The 22913-nt window shown below is 40.6% G+C and overlaps 1 protein-coding gene across 1 annotated transcript in view; it reads left to right on the top strand.

Moving 5' to 3' along the window:
- ano6 (anoctamin 6) overlaps positions 1-22913 on the top strand; it is a 68799-nt gene that overhangs the window by 9853 nt on the left and 36033 nt on the right. The window contains exons 2-9 of the mRNA XM_084330743.1: positions 628-698; positions 3156-3284; positions 10332-10397; positions 11352-11639; positions 12019-12132; positions 18711-18826; positions 19808-19942; positions 21991-22096. Coding sequence (XP_084186869.1) covers positions 628-698; positions 3156-3284; positions 10332-10397; positions 11352-11639; positions 12019-12132; positions 18711-18826; positions 19808-19942; positions 21991-22096 — 1025 coding nt within the window. The remainder of the gene's footprint in view (positions 1-627; positions 699-3155; positions 3285-10331; positions 10398-11351; positions 11640-12018; positions 12133-18710; positions 18827-19807; positions 19943-21990; positions 22097-22913) is intronic.

Below are 22913 nucleotides of genomic sequence, written 5' to 3'. Positions count from 1 at the left end.
GTTGTTTCTGTGTGGAGTTAACATGTTGTTTCTGTGTGGAGTTAACATGTTGTTTCTGTGTAGAGTTAACATGTTGTTTCTGTGTGGAGTTAACATGTTGTTTCTGGGTGGAGTAAACGTGTTGTTTCTGTGTGGAGGTAACATGTTGTTGTTGGTCAGGAATCATGAGAAAAATATTTATAATTATGTTGGTCAGGACACATGAGAACTATTCATAATGATGTTGGTCAGGACTCACGAAAACTATATTTACTTGTTTCTGTGTGGAGTTGGTGTTGGTCAGGCCTTGAGAACTATATTTATAATGATGTTGGTCTGCACTCATGAGAACTATATTTATAGTGATGTTGGTCTGCACTCTGCACTCATGAGAACTATATTTATAATGATGTTGGTCTGCACTCATGAGAACTATATTTATAATGATGTTGGTCTGCACTCATGAGAACTATATTTATAATGATGTTGGTCTGCACTCATGAGAACTATATTTATAATGATGTTGGTCTGCACTCATGAGAACTATATTTATAATGATGTTGGTCTGCACTCATGAGAACTATATTTATAATGATGTTGGTCTGCACTCATGAGAACTATATTTATACCTCATCTCTCTCTTTACAGTTTACCCCCAAGAGTTTCTACCTACATATGAAATTATTGGTGAAGGAGAATCCGTATCCAAAGTCCAGCAGGTGAGTCAACAAGACCATGTATTAAGTTAAGATAAAACTTGATATAGACCATATGACTTGCAATAAAGTATACAGTTTTAATGTCTTTCTGCTTTAGGTTTGCTGCTAACAGACCATGTCCACTGAATAAAACTTAATTAAATACATAATTTCTGTTATGTTAGTTGTTTCCAGTATTCCTAACTAGGAATAAACAGGCTAGGGTTTCTTTACTGGCTTTTATTCACACGTTGTCTATCCGTACATCAAGGCACTCTCCTACTACTCCGGTCCTCGGTCCGGGTACTACAACAACAGGGCGGAACCAATATTATGCATTATAATAACAACACAATTTCCAATATGCCTTTACTGAACAAATTACACCTAAACAGCTGCTGTATTGAAAACAAATATCACCAACATAGTTGCGTGGCAATAAAGTTTCTTCAAATGTAATGTTACAACTAACTATTATTTACATGTGGCTCCACATTGTAAACATCAATTAACCCCTGACAACAAGACATGTCCAGTTATTGTTTTAAGGTTAGAAATGAATGCAACTCTGAGTTATTGTGACATGAATAATGAAATATAGACAAACCAGACATAACCTAGTACAAACTTGCTGAAACAATTTACAATAGCATTTGCAATAAAACATTGGTGGTGTATGAAGAGGCTCCATGAAGGAGTCCCTCCTTCACAGAATGGCACATCATACTAATGAATAAGGGTTTGTTTGTCTCTGTACCCTGAGGTGAAGAGATAGAAGAGAGATACAGCGAAACAGAGAGAATGTTATTTCCTACGCAGTTCCAGCAGTTTTTTGCGATATGTTCATCTCGTATGTTCATACGTAGTATACTATGTATTGTGCAGCCTTAGTTCAATAAAAAATTTATTTAAAATATATTTCTGTATATGTCCATAGTGTTAGGTGTGGGGGGTACTTGTATCAGTCCATAGTGTTAGGTGTGGGGGGGTACTTGGACCCAATGGCAGACAACAGGCTGTGAATAGGAAAAGACAAGCGATGAGTCAGGGGGCTTTCTCACTGCCATTCGGGGTCGAATCAGCTCCGCTCCGTCCTTGGGTCTTGGTGCGCTCTGGGGTTTGTTTACGGTTTGCGTTGATGTCACGCTCTAACGTCAACACAGGAAGAGTTTAACATACAGTGGTGGAAACTGGATGCTGATATAAAGAAACAAATAACCAATAAATATGAAGTTATATTTGAACCTCTTGTCAATATTACCCACCCCCCTTTTATCACGAATGGAACTGGTGTCGTGGAGTCCGCTTTGAGCGTTTTCCAGGGTTAACGCTAAGCTAACGCTAGGCCTAATGCGAGCCAGGGAAGTCTTGTGCTTGTAACGTGGCTTCATGTTTTCATCGACTGAGCCGTGAGGCTCAACTTGCTTGTTTGGTTGAGGTCTGAACTCGCCAAATTGCCCATAAATATAGTTTTTGTGGGTATTGTCCAGTTGTTGCTGTATGTTTTTATCTGCCCAAAATTCAAGCAAGCATGAAAGCATTACAGTAATGACGTTGTGTGTGTCAGCAAGTTGATACAGCAAGCCTCTCCCATGTTTTGGTACAAGCTTGCACACCATGCCCCCACTGGCGCGCACCCGGAACCACCTATTTCAGCAGTCCAGGTTTGGAGCGAATCAGCGTCCCCGGGGATGGGGGGGGGGGGGGGCGTTCTCAGTAGGACGGACACACCCTTTTTGGGTGCGATCGGGCTGTGATTCGACCCCAATGGTTAGTGAGAAAGCCCCCTAAGAGAGGCTGACTGGTGAGATGCTGTGACTTGACTGAACTGGAGTAACAGTGTGGTTTCACTGAACTGGAGATGAAGAGCAGCGAGAGGGAGAGAGAGGGAGAATGACTTTAACTTTATAAGAGAGAAACACATCCACACCCCATACACACACACGGAGAGAGAGAGAAACACGTTCACACCCCATACACACACAGAGAGAGAGAGAGAGAGAGAGAGAGAGAGAGAGAGATCGACACCCCATACACACACAGAGAGAGAGGGAGAGAAAGAGAGATTGACACCCCATACACACACAGAGAGAGAGAGCGCGCGCGAGAGAGAGGGAGCGACACCCCATACACACACAGAGAGAGAGCGAGAGAGCAAGAGAGAGCGAGAGAGAGATCTCTTCATGACCTCCCCTCCACGGAGGTCCCGTGCCTCAGGTTGAGAACCTCAGCAGCAGTTGTCCCCGGAGGAAGCAGGGCGTGGGACAAACATATCTGTAGACCCTGCCCTCCTCTCCCTCAAGGCTTGGATCACTGATGAAATATGTGGCTCATGGTCATCATTTAAAAGGATTTCCCTCTCAGCCTGCAGAGATCTCTCTGTCCTGTGTGAAGACTATGTACGACGTTATGTCTGAAGAGGAGTATGAGTTTGAGTCGACCATCGAGGTGTCGGATGAACCTTGTTTTCCCCCTCAGGCCGAGTTCAACGACAAGCCGGATTCCTTGTTCTTTAACGACGGCGTGAGGAGGATCGACTTCGTCCTGGTCTATGAAGATGAGGACAAGAAGGACTTTGAAAAAAGGCACACGTTCCACCGACGGAAGGTAAGCCCTCTCTGTTGTTGTTATTGTTGCGATTCAGGAAACGTCTCGGACAAAACACAATCTGTTGACAAAAGCCGAGCACTTTGGACGGCAGTCGCTTCATGAGACTCGATGAGTCGTGTTCATTACAAACTGGTCAGCAGTGTGAGGAACAAGTCAAAGCAACATAATCCTTCAATATTAGGATTATAACCTAGTGGTCTGTATTTAACCATGTCCATGCATAAGAGTATGTGGAAAGAAAAAAAAACTCAGCCTAAAGCTTAGTCATAATGCACATCCGGCGGGGTTCACATGCCTTCGAGCGTCATTGTACTTATTTTATGCCTATTCTTAAGTCTGCACGTTTACATTGCACTACTTTTATTGTCTTTTATACCTATTCTTATGTCTGCAATTTATGCATTGTTTTTTATTCTGTCAATTGTGTGCTGATTTTATGCTTATGTTAATTTTATACTAATTGCTGTGGGGCACTCTGGACTGCGGTCCATGTGTGGAAAAAAAGTACTATATAGATAGTTATTTATTATTGTTATATTGTAGAAATGTGTGCATTGAAATGTCTGTAAAGTCTCAACGACATTGAAAATGAGGGTGACATCAATTGTCTTTTCGAGAATAAATAAAGGTTTGAACACAGGATATTTATTACTGGTCAGCAGTGTGAAGGAACAAGTCAAAGCAACTACATAATCCTTCAATATTTGGATGATAACCTAGTGGTATGTCCATGCATAAGAGTATGTGGAAAGAAGAAAAAAAAGACTCAGCCTAAAGCTTAGTCATAATGCACACAGGATATTTATTAAAGTTTGGTCATAATACATACAGGATGTTTGATCCTGGCCTTTCACAAAGGGAGTTTAGTTATTTGTTTAGCCTCTGTGTCCCAGGCCAGTGGATTGTATCAACTATCAACATTCATAGTTACACATACAATACGTACATGCAGATACACATACAGTATTTATACATACACATACTCGTTTTCCATAATGTCCATGACATAGATAGCCTTGTCGTTGCATTCACATAGTGTGGGATATGTAATTTTCCAGATTTGTTGATTAAATCAACTGTTCAATTAGTTGAAAAGTAAACATCCTATTTCCAGCTGAGAATTCCTCTAGTTGAGGATAGTCTTCTACTTCAGATTATGGCTGGGAGGTTGACTGAATACCGTCCAGGAATACCATCCTGGATCTAAGCAAAGATGGGGTTTTACTATACCGTTATCTACTGTACATATTCTAAGAAGAATATTTATATTTGAAGTTAATCGAAAAAAGTGACCTTGCAGCGGTATGAAACAAGACTAGGCACGCCTAGTTAAGCCTAGTTAAACCTAGTTAAGCCTAGTTAAACCGGACCTGGATACATGCCAGTGCAAGACTCACGCATGTGTGTTTCAGCAATAACCTGCACGCCAGCTGGCTGCCTCGCTTTGGAATAAATGATCAGAGGAAAAAGTGGTTGAAAATAAAACCTCAATCGCAAGGATGTACTCATTACTGGGTTCTCTCTCTCTCTCTCTCTCTTCTCTGCTCCCTACCTGGGTACTCTCTGAGTCTCTCTCTTTCTCTTCTCTCCCTGCCTGGGTACTGTCTGTCTCTGTCTCTCCTCCCTACCTATCCTGTCTCTCCATCCATCTACATTTAGTTTGCTTACCAAAGTAACAAAACAACTAGGCTATTTTGGTTTGTGCTAACTATGGCAAGACTTGCATTTCCTACGTTTGTAGGAGGTCAAGTATATATAATATACCGGTATGATAATGTTATTACCCACTGTCTGAGGCACAGCCGGCCTGTTCTGTTTGACTCGTCTCCAGCTCGCCTGATCTTCAGGGACGACTCAGCGTCGCTCAGCGACTCACACAGCTGCATGTGAACAGAGCAGAGAGCAAAGCAAACAAACACCAATAGAAACTCTTATTTCTCATCCATTGGGAACCTGAGGGAGTTAACCCTTTGTAGAGCCGATGACACAACGACATTTGATTTAAATAAATATGTATGCAGTTGATATCAAATTAGTGGGCGACTTTAGGTCCCCATCGTCCTTGCCATACATTACGGCCATGTACACAGTATAGTGATGCTGGAGATCCATGGAGACATGTACCTCTGAGACGCTCTGGTGTTAAAACCCTGCAGAGCTTTTCAAATGGGTGGTGATCTCAGAGCTGGGAGCGATGAAAAGCTAATTTATTGTCATTATACAGCACAAGTACAGTACATCAGAAATACATTTGTCATCCAACCAGAGTGCAAATGTAACAGTAAAATGCAATAGTAATTATACAATCTAATACAATCTAAAATATATAAATGAGTACTATTGAGTAATAATGCTAATCAGATGTATGTCCAGTCCACTTTTATAGTGTTATTACAGTATGTACAGTGATGAAGGGATAAACACACTATGGTAATAATAATAATTCATACTGGCCAGTAGCGTAACTAGTAAGTGATATGTACAGATATAGTTATAGTATACATACAGTAAATATTAGGGGTGTAACGATGCATCGATTAATCTAAATGCATCGATTCTAATGTGTTCGATTCGATGCATCGATTTGAATATGTTAGAATCGATTCTAATCGAAATTAATCTAAATGATTTTGAACTGCGTCTGCATTTGATCTCGTCTTGTCGATGTAAAATGAATTAGGTATATTGTTAGTAAGTTAGCCATGTAATAATAAGGATAATGTATAGCTATACTCGATCATTGTCGCAAAATAATTGACCTTCACTGACGTTTAAAATAAGCGGGATAATGTATAGCTATACTCGATCATTGTCGCAAAATAATTGACCTTCACTGACGTTTAAAACACCTCGGCGCTGCGCCTCGGTATTTTAAACTCTGTCGGTCAATTATTTTGTGACAATGACCTCGTAGCTATACATTATCCCTTACATAGTCCATTCATGCTGAGTGAATCAGTTCCCCCAGCCACATTTGTGTATTCAACATTTTTGGGGGAATTAACTGATAGAAAATGTATCTAAAATTAATCGAATCGAATCGTGGTCAAATGAAGAGATTTCATGATGCATTGAATCGTTGCCTGAGGAATCGTAATCTAATCTAATCGTTGTGAGGTCGAATCGTTACACCCCCCCTAGTAAATATAAATATATTTATTGCTAAAGTGAGTCGTTCCTCATCTTCATTGGGGAACGTCTGGGAGTGTTGCAAATGTGGATTTGATGGTGGTTTCTTATTCTGGATCTATTGTGATGTTTCTTCTTGATTTGTAAAGCCCATGGGGGCAATTCCATGCGGTTTCGTCAAGAATCCAGGCTGCGCTGCTCTGCTGTGAGACACTCCCTTTATTTGTTTTCCTAAATCTTGGCTCGTGCAGTCAACATCCTCATCATATAATCAAAGACATTCACTGGACCAGGACCAGTCATGATGTGATCAACTGGAAATGTGTACAGATCACATGATAACTATGAGTTTATTACATGTCATGGATGAACACAGGTCGATCACTCCACCACAACAACAGTTGCTAGTTACATTTTCAGAATGAATGATAAGATAAGATATTCTTATTGATCCCCTTGGGGAAATGCGGGCGTTATAGCAGCACGGGGGGGGGGGGGTACAGATATGGGCAGGGTAATGGTAGAAAGACATAGTAATAAAATTGTATCTGAATATAAAAATATGAGAAAGATAAACTGTGTAAACAAAGGTGCAGATGAGGGTCTGTATGCCCTATCTGTTATAATATACGTTGCAATAAATATAAGCAATAAATAAACAAATGTTTTATCTGAATATATACTACCATAAAACATTGGCTTATTGACAATAAATTATCTCTGCATATAGCCAAAACAGAAGACATCATCTTGGATGACAGCAGCCTGAGCGGGGAATCCATGGCTCTCAAAACAATGCGCAAGGTGAATGGCAGAACTAAATGTCTGGCCAGAAAAGCACATTCATTAGACTCTGAAAGTCTTCGCAAACTGGCAAATTCACTTGTTTCTTGTTGCTTTGACTATCTGTTCTTGGTACGGAGGTCTGACCAAAGTTTTAAGAGAAACGTTACAGGTTTCCCAGAACAAACTCATCCGATTAACTCTAGGACTAGCCTCCAGAGCACATGTGGGCAAACAACACTTCCAGTTGTTGGGCTGGCTCCCGGTCCGTTCAACTTCAGCTCAATATAGTTCACAACATTTATAACAATAGGGCCCCCACTTATCTTACAAATTATTTTCAGTGGAATAGGGACATGCATACCCATAACACCAGAGCCAGCATTGCCGACCTGTGTATTCCAAGGTTCAAAACAAATATGGGCAAATGTTCTTTTAAATTCTGGGGAGCCACAAATTGGAATTTGCTACCTTCACAGCTAAAATGCATTAATTTAGTAGCCAACACAATTTTAAGAAAAAAGTCAAATCATGGCTCCTCGACAATGTTAAAAACTAGATTTTAAAATGCATGAAAATGTTGTCTGATACATTGTTGTCTGTGGCTACGTTTGTACTGCACTTAAAATGTACATGTCTATGTAGTTTGTCAAATTGTTATTTGTGGTCATGTTTTGTATTGCTAGTCTGTCTGAGACCAAGGACCACAATGTAAATAAGTCTTGACTTTTTTGTGTAGCATCCTTGATGTTTTCTGGAATCTTGTATTTTTTTAAATGTCAAATCAAATCAAGAGTGAAAGTAAACGGTATACACAAGGTGCAGGTGAGGGTCTGTACCCTAACTGGCATGATGTCATATGTACGAATGAATTAACAAATACTGCATGTACTGTATGAACACAGTATTTGCTGTGAAGGCATGTGGACAGTCAGAGTATTGTTCACAAGGTGTTCAGTGATGAGGACAATTAGACTGAAGGTATGTTCTACATAATGTGATACGAGGACACAGCGCTGACGTGGGCACGTTCTAGCTACATGTACCTTATTTGAGCTGTAGTTTCATTCATTTGATCTATTTACAGTGAACAAGGTGTGCGATACTAGTGTGTTCTACTGTAAACAAGGCTTCCATCTTGAGTGATGCAATGTATCCATGACATAATGAATAATATATTTACCATTTATTCCACATTTACCTTGACAAAATATAATATACAATTAGCTCATTTTCATTAACCTTTAACAAGGTAGTAAGAGAAAATACATGGATATCACAATGTATATATGTGTGTGTATATAAATAGATATCACAATGAAAATGGCAATGGTTATTCCACTTCTTAAAACGGGAGATAAACATAGTTTTACTAATACAGACCAGTGTTTTTGCTTTCAAGATTTTCCAAAGTGCTTGAAAAACTGTAGAAAATTGTTATACTTTTATTGAAAATAATAGCTTGTTAAGTGAGAGTCGATATGGCTTTCGGACAAACAGATATACAGCTTTAGCATTAATGAAAATCATCGAAGAAATCACAACAGCAATATAGGGTAAGAAATACACAATATTTCAAATGCTTGTTTATTCATTTGAAAAAAGCATTTGATACCATAGATCATAACATTTTAATTTATTAATTTAATAAATACATTTTATGAAAATATGATATGCATATGGTGTGACAGGAGTAGTATGAAGATTGAATGTGGAGTCCCACAAGGCTCTCTTTGGGGCCAAAACTATTTGTTTTGTATATCATTGACATGTGAATTGTCAAAGATATTGAAGTTTGTTTTGTTTGCATGATGACACCATTTCTTTTAGTTTAGGAGATCATTTAAAGGTTTTGGCAGAAAGCATTGTAAATTAAATGACAACTTAAAACATGGTTTGATGAAAATATCTTTAATTTCTTATAAAAATGATAAAAACAAGTTTATGGTTTTTGCTCATCAGAAAAAGGATGAAAAGGTTTTACTGTCTATAGATGGAATTGATGTAGAAAGAGTATTTTAATTTAGATTGTTGGGTGTAATAATGGATGACAATTTGACATGGAAATCATAAAAACAAAGGTGTCTAAGAATATTTTGTTGAACAAAGTATGTGTTGGATTACAATTTAAGGCAATGCACATTCTGTATTGTTCACTTATTTTGCCATATTTAGTTACTGTAGAAGTGTGGGGCAACACGTACATGAACTACATAAAGTTATTGGTTATATTACAGAAAAGAGCAGTAAGAATTGTGTGGATTCAAGAGAACACCAACAGTCAGGAATTATGAAACGTAAAATATATAGTTGAGTTACAGATATTATTAGTACAAAAAACACAGTATTACCAGAAAGCTTGCAGAAGTTGTTTGTTTCTAGTTCTGAGGACAAATGTAATTTTAAGCATCAGATGCACGGACTACTTTAAAGCAGATGTATATTTCAGTATGTGGCGTAAAACTATGGACTTCTCTACATAATGATTTAAAGAGTTGTACAAATATCTTTCAGTTCAAGAAAATGTATAAAGAAAGAATTTCGATTTTATGAAGTTGAGGGTTAACAGCTTTCCCTATAACTATTTATTTTTCTCATGTTATTGTAAGTATTGCTTGTTAAATATGTGTAATTGACAGACCATCTATTTTTATTATTTTTGAGTAAGGGGCAGGTAAAATAAGATTTTCTTCTCCCTGCTCCTTTTTACTCATGGAATGTGCAAATTGGGAGGTGCTTTTTACTATGAAATTATACTGTTGTGCTTTTGTGGAGTTGTGCATTGCCATGAATGGAACAAATACAAATAAAATAAAATATATATCAGTATATATATATATGCGTGTGTGTGTATGAATAGATATCACAATATGCTGTATATCTCTATAACATACATGTAAATCAAGGAGGATGAAAGGTGTTCATACTGTAGCAGAAGTATGAAGAATGCTGTCTGGATGAGATGAGGAGCTAGGGGGATTACTTGGCAGAGGCTCAGTGTATTTACTGTGTGACGCCCAGCACATTAATCATCAGTATGACTCCAGTAGGGATCACAATGTCAGGAGGGAAGGGGTGGAGTTTGAAACACAAGGAACAGTGAATCTACTTCCCGTCTTTTTGTCCCTATAGCGGCGGCGAGAGTACTTTGAGGCCAGCCTGATGAAGATGGGGTTGGAGCTGGAAGCTACCAGATCAGTAAGTCATCTGGTCGTCTTAATTCAACTAATGTCAAACACAATACACCATTCTCTCTTTTAAAACATTTGTAAGCTACATGTATGTTGTCTGTATAAGTGATTAATGCTTGCTGAATAATGAGGTATCGGGAGGTAATAATTGTGGTGTATATTTAAGCCTCAATCAGGAGCTAATAATTGTGGGGTATATTAAAGCCTTAATCAGGAGGTAATAATTGTGGTGTATATTAAAGCCTCAATCAGGGGCTAATGATTGTGTGGGTATATTAAAGCCTCAATCGGGGGGTAATAATTGTGGGGTATATTAAAGTTAGATTTTTAGATTGAAAACAATCGTTTTGATTTCCACTAGTACGCTTAGTATGACACTAACATTAAAGATCTCCCAGTTCAGGGCGGCTGGGTAGTGTAGAGGTCTAAGCACTCGCCTATACCACGGCAGAGACTCTGGGTTTGAATCCAGCTGTCAGCGGTACCTCCGGCTTGGTCAGTCATCCCTTGGCAGTGTTCGTGGGTGGGAAGCTGGTGGGGTATGAGTCCTGGTCATTGCAAACAGCGACTCCTACTGGTGGGTAATGAACCTCCACACGCGTTACGTTCCCCCAGTGAAACTCCTCACTGTAGTCCTGGTCATTGCAAACAGCGACTCCTACTGGTGGGTAATGAACCTCCACACACGTTACGTTCCCCCAGTGAAACTCCTCACTGTCGGGTGAAAAGAAGCGGCTGGCGACTCCACATGTATCGGAGGAGGCATGTGATAGTCTCTACAGTCTCCCCAGGCCGACAGTAGAGCAATGCACGCAACGACCAGGAAGGGAATTGGTATAACGACTACATTGGGGGATGGGAGAAAAAAAGATCTCCCAGTTCATGACGAATGAAATGTGACCTATTCCTTTAATGTGCCGACTGAACTGAACTAAAGACCCCTCCCCCCTGCGGCCTGCAGGTGATCGATGAGAAGCTGATGTTTGTGAAGGTCCACATGCCGTGGGACGTCCTGTGCACCTATGCCGAGGTCCTACACATCAAGCTGCCCATCCAGCCCAACGACCTGGCCTCCCGTCCCTCCCCCTGGCGCTTCCTCACCTGCGTCACCAAGTACTTCTACCCCAACGAGGACCTAATCCCCCAGGAGGCCGAGTTCTTCACCGCCCCCTTTGAGAAGGACCGTCTGGAGTACTTCTACACCAAGGACGAGGACTTGTTCTTCACTCCGTCCATGAGGAGCAGGATGGTAGGTCCTGGTGCTCTTTTAGCTTTGTTCCAAAATTATATATTTACCATAAACCCTAATCATTGATGCACAGTCCAGGGTTGGTAACACCTTGCTTATTACATGCTTGTTTAGGCCTATTTATATGTTGTAGGTCTATTACATCCTTGTTGTTGTTTGTAGGTTTATTACATAATTGTTTGTGTTATAGGCCTATTATTACATCATTGTTTGTGTGTTGTAGGCCTATTACATCCTTGTTGTTGTGCTGTAGGTTTATTACATCCTTGTTGTGTTGTAGGTCTATTATTACATCATTGTTTGTGTGTTGTAGGTCTATTATTACATCATTGTTTGTGTGTTGTAGGTATATTATTACATCATTGTTTGTGTGTTATAGGCCTATTACATCCTAAGCCGTGCGCCCTACGAGGTTCATGGGAACATCAAGAAGTTTGGCATCACTAAACTACTGGATGGAGCCGTCTACAAGGCTGCCTACCCTCTCCACGATGTGAGTCACACACTTTTCCATTTTTTGTCAATTTTAGTTCAGACTTACTGCAGATTTAAAGCCAGGAATCCTGGAATCTTTCTGACTACCGGTATATAAAAGTGGGGTGTATTCACATTTCCTAACAGTTGTATTTTTGGATGGAAAATAAACATTTTAGAACTTTTGTAAAACATTGTCAGTCTGTTCTACTGCAGTGTTTGTAAACAAATCCAAGAAATATGAGGGGGTGTATAATATTTACCTGTTGTCGGGCGGCTACGTGGCGTAGTGGGCAAGGCGCTCGCCACGAAATCTGGAGACGCTGGGCTTGCCTGTTCGAGCCCAGCGCTCCACATTTGCTTTCAGTTTAGCTGGTCGTCCGTACTAATACACATTGGCCGTATTGACTCCTACAGGTCGGTTGGTGCGCCTGCGCAGTAGAATCAGGAAGTGTCGGGGGCAGCGTGAGCCTCCCACGCGTTACTCCTCGCCACTGAGAGATCGAGCTGCGCAGGTGAAAAGATGCGACTGCTGTTACCTCAAGTACCGGAGGGGACTTGTGCTCAATGTTCCCCCTAAGCTGCGCCCGTGCGCGCGGGCGCACATGGCAAAACGCTCCCGCGCACATCTGAAATCTGTTGCGGACAGAAACGTTTGTGTAAAATATGCATGTAGTTAAATTGACTGGCGCGTTGCACCGAATACTACGGTAACCTGTTGCGTGTGACGTTACCAAGAGAAGCCTCGCTTTCAGTGCTTTGTGGGTGTCGCTACTGCTCGCTCACACAGACACACACAACAGATGAGGAAGTGGACAGATCGGACCAGCATCGCTGGCTCCTCACAATGCTAAACGCGAAAATGTACATTACAGATGAACTGCAGAGAAAATTCCCAATTTATCGTCCCGGTCGAGACTAATTGGAAGCGGAGTGCAACGAGTGCAAAGCTTGACCATATGTTTCTGTGTCTAATAAAGGTGCTGGCGATCTCAAAGCTCACATGGACACAGCAAAACATTACAAACAAAGCAGTGCGAGGCGAGAGTTTGATGGCAAAGTTGACCGAATTGATTGAAGAATGCAGCTATACAGAGAGAGAAAGAAAATAATTGAAAACTATTTTGATTCCTCAAAATGATGTTTTGGTTTGATAAGATGCTTATGATACAATCATTCTAAGGATTATGTGTGTAATAAATTAGTTTAGTATACTAATTGCAACAAATCTGAAACTGCATAGTGCACTTTTAAATTAGTATCTTTGTGAGATTACTGTTTTATAATATACATTACATTGAAAAGATACAAAGATATATTTTTTAAAGCTGGATTTTCTAATACAGAAGAGGTATTATTTAGAACATTACTTCATATTTTTCTTGTTATTTATTTTGTCCAGTAAGACTTGAAAATATATATTATTTTGTCATAGGTTGATTGTTATTTTCTTGAGATTTGTCAGATAGATTACTTTAGGCATAATACAGCATGTTGAGTAACTTTGGTTATAGAGAGATATTATTTAGTTATATAAAATAATATAAACTAATTTTATATCTATACAGAGGAGGCATACTTTAAATATATTATAATGATAAGGCATCTTTGAGTAAACTTTGAGTATCATTAAGTATCTTGAGGCTGAAGGCAGTGTCCTCTTTAAAAAAAAATCACAATATGGTCACCCTTGAAGTCGCATTATAATTCACTTAATAAAATAATGACGAGTCAGCCTCCTAAAAAGACAAAAGTTAGTGACACGACTCACACCGCCGCCGCCAAAGTAAGGACTTTGCTCTGTATTGTCAATCAATGGTCAAATAAATATTTGATTAAGGAATATAATATGCCTTTTTGTATTATTTCTCATGTATCAGCAAAATTTGTATATTTTTATGTTAGACATTGAGGGAAATTAAGATTCTCAGATTTTTCACAAACTGCCACTTATCAACTAACCGGTTAATCGGCAGGTGACGTATGTTGCTCAGTAGTTGCTGATGTCTGCTCAGGAGGTTTGAGTGTTTGCTCAGACCGAAAATAAATTAGAGGGAACATTGCTTGTGCTATGTATGACTTAGTCCACATTGCAGCCGGCTTGTGGGAGGCAAGAAACAGGGGAGGGTTGAATTGGATGATACGAAATTGGGATGGGAGAAAATATAGAAAATGGGAGAAAAAGTGGATAAAAACAAAAAAAAATTACCTGTTGTCTATTGATAGTTAAGAATACACTTAAATTAAAATATATATTTATATTTTCCTTTTTAAATTATTATTAATATTTATTTATTTTTGGATCACGGATTGGGCCTTTAATTTATGCATATACCAATTAACCACTTAACTGATTAGCCATTCTGTACCTGAAGACTTAATACGTGTGCAGCTTTTAGAAGCAGGATTGGCTTTAGGGCTCTAACAGGGCTGAGGGTTGGTTTGATTGATTGAAAATGTTATTAACAGATTGCAGAATGGGTACAATACAGTACAGCTCAATACACACAATTGTTAAGGGGATGCAGACCAGAGAAAGACTTTCGTCTTGTTTACATCAGGGTCCCCAATTTTTTTGGTACCTGGGACAATGTTGATAATGAAAGAACTGCTAAGGTGTTTGTTGATTGCTGCAACGGTGGACACAGGGTTGAATATACACACAGGTGGTTAAATATAATTATAAGATTGAGACGAAGTCAGATTTCAGAATATAACAAAGGAGGAGTTTATTCTAAGTCAAACAAGTAAAGGTAGGTTACAGATCTGTGATCCAATCTGCATAGGTCTCTCGCAGAAGGAATGATAAGCAGTGACTGACAGCAGATTTTATACAAGTACACTCCTCCCATAAAGTAGTTTCACTTTCGATACGTACTGCTAGGTGATTGAATAATAAAGTGATGAGGTAATGGTAGTTCACGCCCTAAGAGGGTGGTGACGTAGCGTTTGAGTATATTACAGAGTACAGATTACAAAGTACTCTAGTATAAGTCCTTGAGCTTTTAGTTAGTTCTGGTATTACGCTACATTTAAGAATTTTCTCATGCCTTTATGAACAATGGTGTATTATACAGATGTTGGCTATCTGTGATAAGAACGCAGATGTTCTGACTCCCAGCTAAAATCATCACAGATAACATATTCTCAGCAGAAATCCAATGAATGGGATTTGTCCAAAACGGCTATGAGTTCTATGCACTGAGTTCTGTACACCAAGGCCTTTTACTCCTTGGCAGAATGGATACTTTTACTGGGTGAGATTCACTCATGAGGCGCTTTTAAACAATGGCATGCCACTAGGCAGGGCCGCATGTTCATTCAATTCATAACTTCCATACCTTCAATCCCCATTTTGACATAAGAATTTATGTCACCACTTTAAGCTCAGTCAGTCAGCAGTATGCATCATCTAAGCTTTCCCTAGTTTCACATGGCTAGCCGCTTACTCATTGTAACAAGAGAAATAACTATTTAATAAGAAAAAATTGCAGAAATAAAATGTACTTCAACATTTACACAGTATATCTATCCATTACCCCCCTTGTTGACATGACCTAATTATCATGTCAAACCTATAAAAGCTGGTTACTAGAGACGGCGTCTTTACGTATGTGGGTGGTCCCCCTGTGTCACATAACAATGTCACCAGACAATATAGAATATAAGCTGGAGCGGGCTGTATGTGAAAACCAGCCCCTCCAGTAGTGCTTTAAGCAAGGTCCCGAGCAGGTAATAAAGTGAACACAAGGCGTTGATCCAAATAGTAAATTATATCTATTATTCAGGGTAGGGCTTTAAACCTCCACTGATATTTATAGGCAACAAAGGGAAAAAACAACCCACAAACATGTAAACAAACAGGGAGAAAGGTAATTGGAGAACAGACAAAATGAGGTATAGGAGAACTAAATCAAAGGTACCAAAGGTACAGTTCCACTCTCAGTGGAACTAGGCCTACAGCCAACAAGAGAATACTTACTCCCATGGAGGAGTAGCGCAGAGGCCAACAATATCTACATACATGTACTAGTACTTTTTTTTTTTTTTTATCTTTCTTCCCCTCCTTTTTCCCGATGTTTCTCCCATCCCACCCTTCCTGGTTGTTGCGTACTTTCCCCTACTGTTGGTCCGGGAGACCGGAGACTGTCACATGCTTTCCTCCGACGCATGTGCAGCCTGGGGCAGGCCAACCTGGCCGCGCAGGTTCTCACCGGGGAGAGTGTAGCGTGTGGGAGGCCACACTATCTCTCCTCAGATCCAACCCTCGCTGAGCAGGCGCCCCGACCGAACTGTAGGGGTCGCTGTCCACAACGCCCAGGACCAACCCTTCAGCTTCCCACCCCCTGATGCAGCCAATTGTATCAGCGTGAGAGGACAGCCAAGCTGATAGCAACGCCGGGAGCTGGATTCGAACAGGCGAATCCTAGTGTCTCCTGGTGTTGGTGACGAACGTAATCTCCGTGCGCCACCTGCCCCCCCTATGTACTAGTACTTTAATCCACACGAAGCAGTAGACAAGCACAGTATCAATTCCACCACAGTGGCAAGCAATGGCAACCTCACGAAACTCTGATCAGTGGCAACTGACAGAGTGAGGCGCCCCGATGTGTGTCATCTCCACTCTATTAACCACCCATCTCCACTGCCGGTTCGAAGGTGCACCAATCAGATGCAACCAATCCAATCAGGGAGATGAGTGGCATCTGTGAATAGAAACAGGCAATTAGGAGATGACACAACACCACACATAACAGACAACACAAATAATATATTACCCTGATGTTACATGGTGTTAAAATATATGGCAATAATGATAATGAACAACCCACGTACGTGACACCCTGTCCAACCCTTTATTGTCCCATCATCCTAGCTACCAACAGTTGCCTACATCCCACTTATCCCACATGAGTTTTATATTGGAGTGATTATGTGTTCAGCATTTTATTCTTGGCAATTTATACAGCAAGCAAGCAGCCTTTAATGCACATGGCCATCACATCAGCACAGTTCTTAATTTGCTTTGACCCTTTGAACCTCCCTTTCGGGCGCAGTTCCCTTTCGGCCTCTACACCTCTGGATTGACAAACCTGAGCATCCTGCTTCCCAGAGTTTTCTTTTCAAAAACTCTGATCACAGGAAACACTACTTGCCTACTAACTCATTCGGTTTCACCTGACTGTACATTGAGCCGAATGCGGCGGCCATTATCTGCCCTTGCGATTCGACCGGAAGGTGACTCAGTCGATAGCGATCCCTGATCCGTCATCTAATCAGGATCCCGTAGTGGTTGTAAGCCACCCAGTTAGGCACCAACAGTCTCATCATGTTTGTGGGTGCATTGCTAATGTGTTGAGCTTGTCCCGATGTCCAGGTCACCTAAGAGCAGACAGAGAGAAGAAGAAAAGACATGGGGATATATATTATTTCCCTATCGTAGAAGTGGGCTGTAAATACCTGATACTGTGGGACATTACTGTCTGCAGATGAAATCGACCTTCTACATTATTACTCTGTACTTTTTTGTTGGCGTGTCATGATATTTCACTTTTCACTTGCCTTCATCTAGAGTCGTACTGTCATAGGCCTTGCATGGATGTTTGTATAGTTCTCTTTCTTTCAGTATGGCTGCCTGTAACCACTGGTAACCACTTTATTTTTTATTTTATTTTATTAGCTTATTTTCCCCCTTTTTCCATTTTTCTCCCCTCCCAATGTTAGTCGTTATGCCAATTCCGAATCCCCTTCCTGGTCGTTGCGCACTCTACCCCCTACCGTCGGTCTGGGAGGGCGGAGACTATCGCATGCTTCCTCCGACACATGTGTACCCAGCCCACCACTTCTTTTCACCTGGCAGCGCGGACTCTCACTGGGAGAGTGTAACGTGTGGAAGGTCACACTACCTCCCTCCAGATCCTTACCTTGCTGTGCAGGCGCCCCGACCGAACTGTAGGTGTCGCTGTTTACAACCACCCGGACCCACCCACCAGCTTCCCTCCCGCTGACTCTGCCAATCGAGCCAGTATGACGGCAGGCCAAGCCGGAGGCAACGATGACAGCCGGATTCGATACCAGTGTCTCTTGCGTTGGTGACGAGTGCTTAGTCCGCTGCACCACCCAGCCGCCCATCCACTGGTAACCACTTTCAAAAGAAAATGCCTAATTTCTGTGCAGTGGTAGAGTAGGTAAACACTGGAAAAGCATGATGTTACTGTTCCACTGTGACTTGTTTACAAGATCCAGTAATAAGACACCAAATGATTATGTTTTTGTTGATATATTTCTCATATATCAACACATAGCAACCGTTGTCTCTTCCATTGCCATTTACAAAACCATGCTTGCCATGTTACAGGCAGCCATGTTGGACGACAGAGCACTACACAAACCTTCTCTATCCTCTATCTATCCTGTTTGTTATGAAATATGATATTTACTACATCTGTGTGTGTTTGTATGTGGTTCTCTCTGGTATTTTGTGTTTGTATTATGTTTTACCCTGTGGTTTTCTCTGAGGTTTTTTGTGTTTGCATTATGTTTTACCCTGTGGTTTTCTCTGAGGTCTTTTGTGTTTGTGCTTTTCTAAAAACCCAGTGCAGATTCAACGTCAAGTCCGGCGAAGGGGGGTGTCCCAACGAGAGACACCTGCTGTATGAGGAGTGGGCTCATCCCAAGAGCTTCTACAAGATGCAGCCGCTGGATCTGATCAGGTGACCCACATTGTCTCTATTTACAGAATCTCTGTTAACATCAGATAATACGGGGAAAGTCGAGTAGAGATATATACTTCATCTGTAGAGGAAGCAAGCAACTGAACATGTTTCTTCTACACATAGAATTAAGACAGTGATGTAATACCCAATGTGGCTTATTCCTTGAGAATGTAGAGAATGTGTTTTACTTGACTTTAATGCATTCTTATATCAAGTCAAGTCAAGAGTTTTATTTGTCACGGCATACGGATATACAATGAAATGCGGGTGGTCTTGCCCGCAACGATGTGCAATTGGTACAACATATAATAGAATCCAATACAAAAAAATGTGTGCAATAAAATTGTGCAATAACAGGTAGCAGGTAACAATACATTTGTGCAATAACGGGTAACAGTTAACAGTTAACAGTAGTAGTAATAGTAGTGCAATACACTGTTACTGTTGCTAATACTAATTTAAAGTGGCCTTTCCTTTTGGCAATAAGTGAGGGTGCGTGCGGCCTGAGTGTGTGCCCGCTCATGCTAAAGTGTTACAGTGGTACTCAATGTTCATTGTTCAGGACTCTGATGGCCTGGGGGAAGAAGCTGAGCCTAAGCCTCTCTGTCCTAGTAGCTGGGGTTCGCAGGCGTCTGCCTGACCTCAGCAGCTGGAACAGGCTGTTATTGGGGTGGTGAGGGTCTTTCATTATCCTGCAGGCTCTGGATTTGCACCTCTTGTTGTATAGAACCTGCAGGGGAGGTAGTGCAATACCCGTGGTACGCTCGGCTGAGCGCACCACTCTCTGTAGGGCCTTCTTGTCTTGTGCCGTGCTTTTTCCATACCAGGCAGTGATGTTTCCAGTCAAGATGCTCTCTACAGCTCCTGAGTAGAAGGACTGGAGTATCTTCCCCGATACTCTGAACTTCCTTAACCTTATTAGGACTATAATATAATAACTTGAGTTATTTTTACTTCATGTATTGTGTCCCTCTATAGGAAGTACTATGGTGAGAGGATTGGTATTTACTTTGCCTGGCTGGGTTTCTACACCATAATGCTTGCTATCGCTGCCGTTGTTGGACTCTGCTGTTTCATCTATGGGTATAAAACTCAAGAAACAAGCACCTGGAGGTAGGAACTCATTCATACGCATATCATTAACCATGTCATAGAGGTAGGAACCCATTCATAGACATATCCATTAATCTCATATCATTAACCACATCATGTACTTGTCAGGGAGGCACCAGACCACTTTTCTTTTCACTGCATATCGATTCCAAGTCCTAAACCTTCAGTATCGCCCGATACCAAGTACCGATCTAATCTGATCGCTTTTACTGAACAGTATCTAGATTTAGAGTTAGACCATGCGTTTTACTGAACAGTATAGACCTAGTTAGACCATGGGTTTTACTGAACAGTATAGACTTAGAGTTAAACCATGAGTTTTACTGAACAGTATAGACTGTAATGGGGAATGATAATGTCAGGAGTGTCATTTCTTCAGCTCCGAGGGTATAATTTGATTTGTTATAAGTGTTTTAGGTCACCCTCTCTGAGCACAGACAACCCTCAGTATGTTCAAATGGCGTGACCCTGTGTTCATTGAAAGGAGAAGCTTTCAAATGTACCGGTAAACAAATTCATGGGACCAGTGTGATCGGTTGCTATGGGAGATTAGTACCATTGGCTAACTGTACTAGCAGATTGATAAACACATTTTCACAGTTGCTGTAGATGTTTTTGAACCACTAAGATTAACTAAAGTGTAAAAAAAACATGCTTGTGGACTAACTAGCGGATATCTTTTACAGCTACTGACAACTGATTGACTGAGTAGATCATGTAATCTCCTCAAGGAAGTATATTGGTTATCTGAGATGTTTTGGTTCGGTTGGTATCCAGGTGGATATAGATCAAAGAGCTTTAGTCATCATTTCAGCATACAGCTCTAACATGTTGGGTGATTTGACATCAACATACCTTCTGTAAAAGAATAATAAGATTGAAAAACACAACTTTCATTGTACTGAATCTTTAACATGCATTTGTGTGTCATAACAGTAGTCTGAATTCCTTCAGCTCATAGTGTGTTCTCTGTTAACACATTCGGGCCATTGGGATGCGTCTAATAAATCTCTAGAGGACCGGCAAATGTAAACAGACGTGGGGCTGTTTGTAGAGCTAAATCTATACTTTATAGTATTGCTATCTGTCCATTCTCATTGTCAATTGGGACCATAAACCGTCCCTTCAAAATGGATTAAAGAAATAATTTTTTCATCAATACGTTCTCATTTTATAGCGCCGTGAATATAAGCTATATACGGGATTTGGTCTAGTATATTTCCTGGGAGGCGAGATAAAGGGCTAATAACGTTATATCCATTTCCGTTATAAAGATGCTACAGTTAAAACTCAAACTGCATATGATCGGCACGATCCTCAAGCATGTATGCATGAAAGGGGGGGGGGGGGGGGGGACACACACGTCGTTTCTTATTATTGATTACCAATAACCGTGTTCGTCTAACTAGCCACATAGGCAGATCGGATGGATGGCTATCAAAACAAGGCCCGATCGGGATGTACTTTACGTGAAAAAGATCTTACTATGGGCCGGTGGGATCCCCCCGAGCATTTCCCCGTTATCGATCGCCATCTGGTAGATCGATATGTCCATTGGCTGATGATAAATCCCCTTATTGCATAGTGAAATCTGCGATGCAAAACGTAATTCAAGCTACAGGCTGCAGATCCAGAATCGAGCTAACGGAAAACTCCATTGAAAGTCAAAAAAAATAATGCACCGTTCAGCCACAGGGCACACTGCATTATCGCGACAGCGCCCCTAAGAGGATCTGGCCGGTAATGCACGTTGGCGAATTCAAAGAGTAGGGTACATCTGCAGTGCCGCTCGCCGACCTTGAATAGGTTATTAAAATGGAATAAAGCCAAAACAACCTTCCCACGGACATGTCCGTGCTTCTGTCCACAACGGGTGGAATCGAACCACGGAGATATCCGTGCTTGGGCGGGATAGTGTTAACTGTTAACTCTCTGAACGGTAAGGAGGTGTGTGACCCAGACATCGGAGGGACTATTGTGATGTTGTTATTGTTGTTATTATTATTGGTATTCTTATTATGTGTTGTGTGTTAAATATCTCTGGGCAGTAAAGAAGTGTGTGACCCAGACATCGGAGGGACTATAGTCATGTGTCCGCAGTGTGACAGAGAATGTACCTACTGGAGGTTAAACAGCACCTGTGAAGCTTCCAAAGTAAGACTATTTATTATACTGTCATCTAGTATACTGTACATTTTAAAGGGATAGTTCAGATTTTTGGTATTTGCTACTCGCCAACGATGTTGTTGATCGGTAGAACATTTTCTCAGCTCAATCCATGCTGTTGCTGATACTAGTTCCACATACAGTAGTTAAACCAATTCAAAGTCAATGGGGTAAAACTCCTGTCCGAAGGTAACTGAGATCTACGCCACAGAGTACACAAAGTAGATTTCAGTTGTACTCTGTCAGCTTGTACAGACAGGAACTCGACCCTATTGATTTTGTTGTACTGTTTGTGGCCAACTATCCAGAGCTAGTATGAGGAACGGAATGGATTGTGCTGAGAAAGGACTCTACTGATAAAAAATATCATTGGTAAATAAGAAATATGGCTATTGCTCCAACTATCTGAACTATCCCTTTATTGTAGATGTGGGGTGTATTGTATCCACATACCGGTAATATTATTTTAAGATGTGGTTTTGTAGATGGAAAATAATTTTCTTAACCAGTTATAAATCTGAATAATATAGATCTGTTTTACTCCTGTGTTAATAAACAATACCAACATAAACAAACCTTTAACCACAAAATACATCAATTATATTTAAGAGCTCATGTTTCATAGATGGCAGATTATCTCAATGTATTTTCACCACTACATGTTACTGTTAATTTAAATGTTTTTGACACTCTGGCCGGGAGCCTACAGCTCTACATCTGCTTTGAATGGGTTTGTTTTCAACTGATTTACATACAGATGCACTATAACTGATCTTTCTTTCTTTCTTTCTTTCTTTCTTTCTTT

This window comes from Notolepis coatsorum (genome assembly GCF_963971535.1).
Source record: "Notolepis coatsorum genome assembly, chromosome: 15".
Taxonomy (NCBI): Eukaryota; Metazoa; Chordata; class Actinopteri; order Aulopiformes; family Paralepididae; genus Notolepis; species Notolepis coatsorum.
The sequence above is the reverse complement of the archived record's forward strand: the minus strand, read 5'-3'. Positions and strand labels throughout refer to the sequence as shown.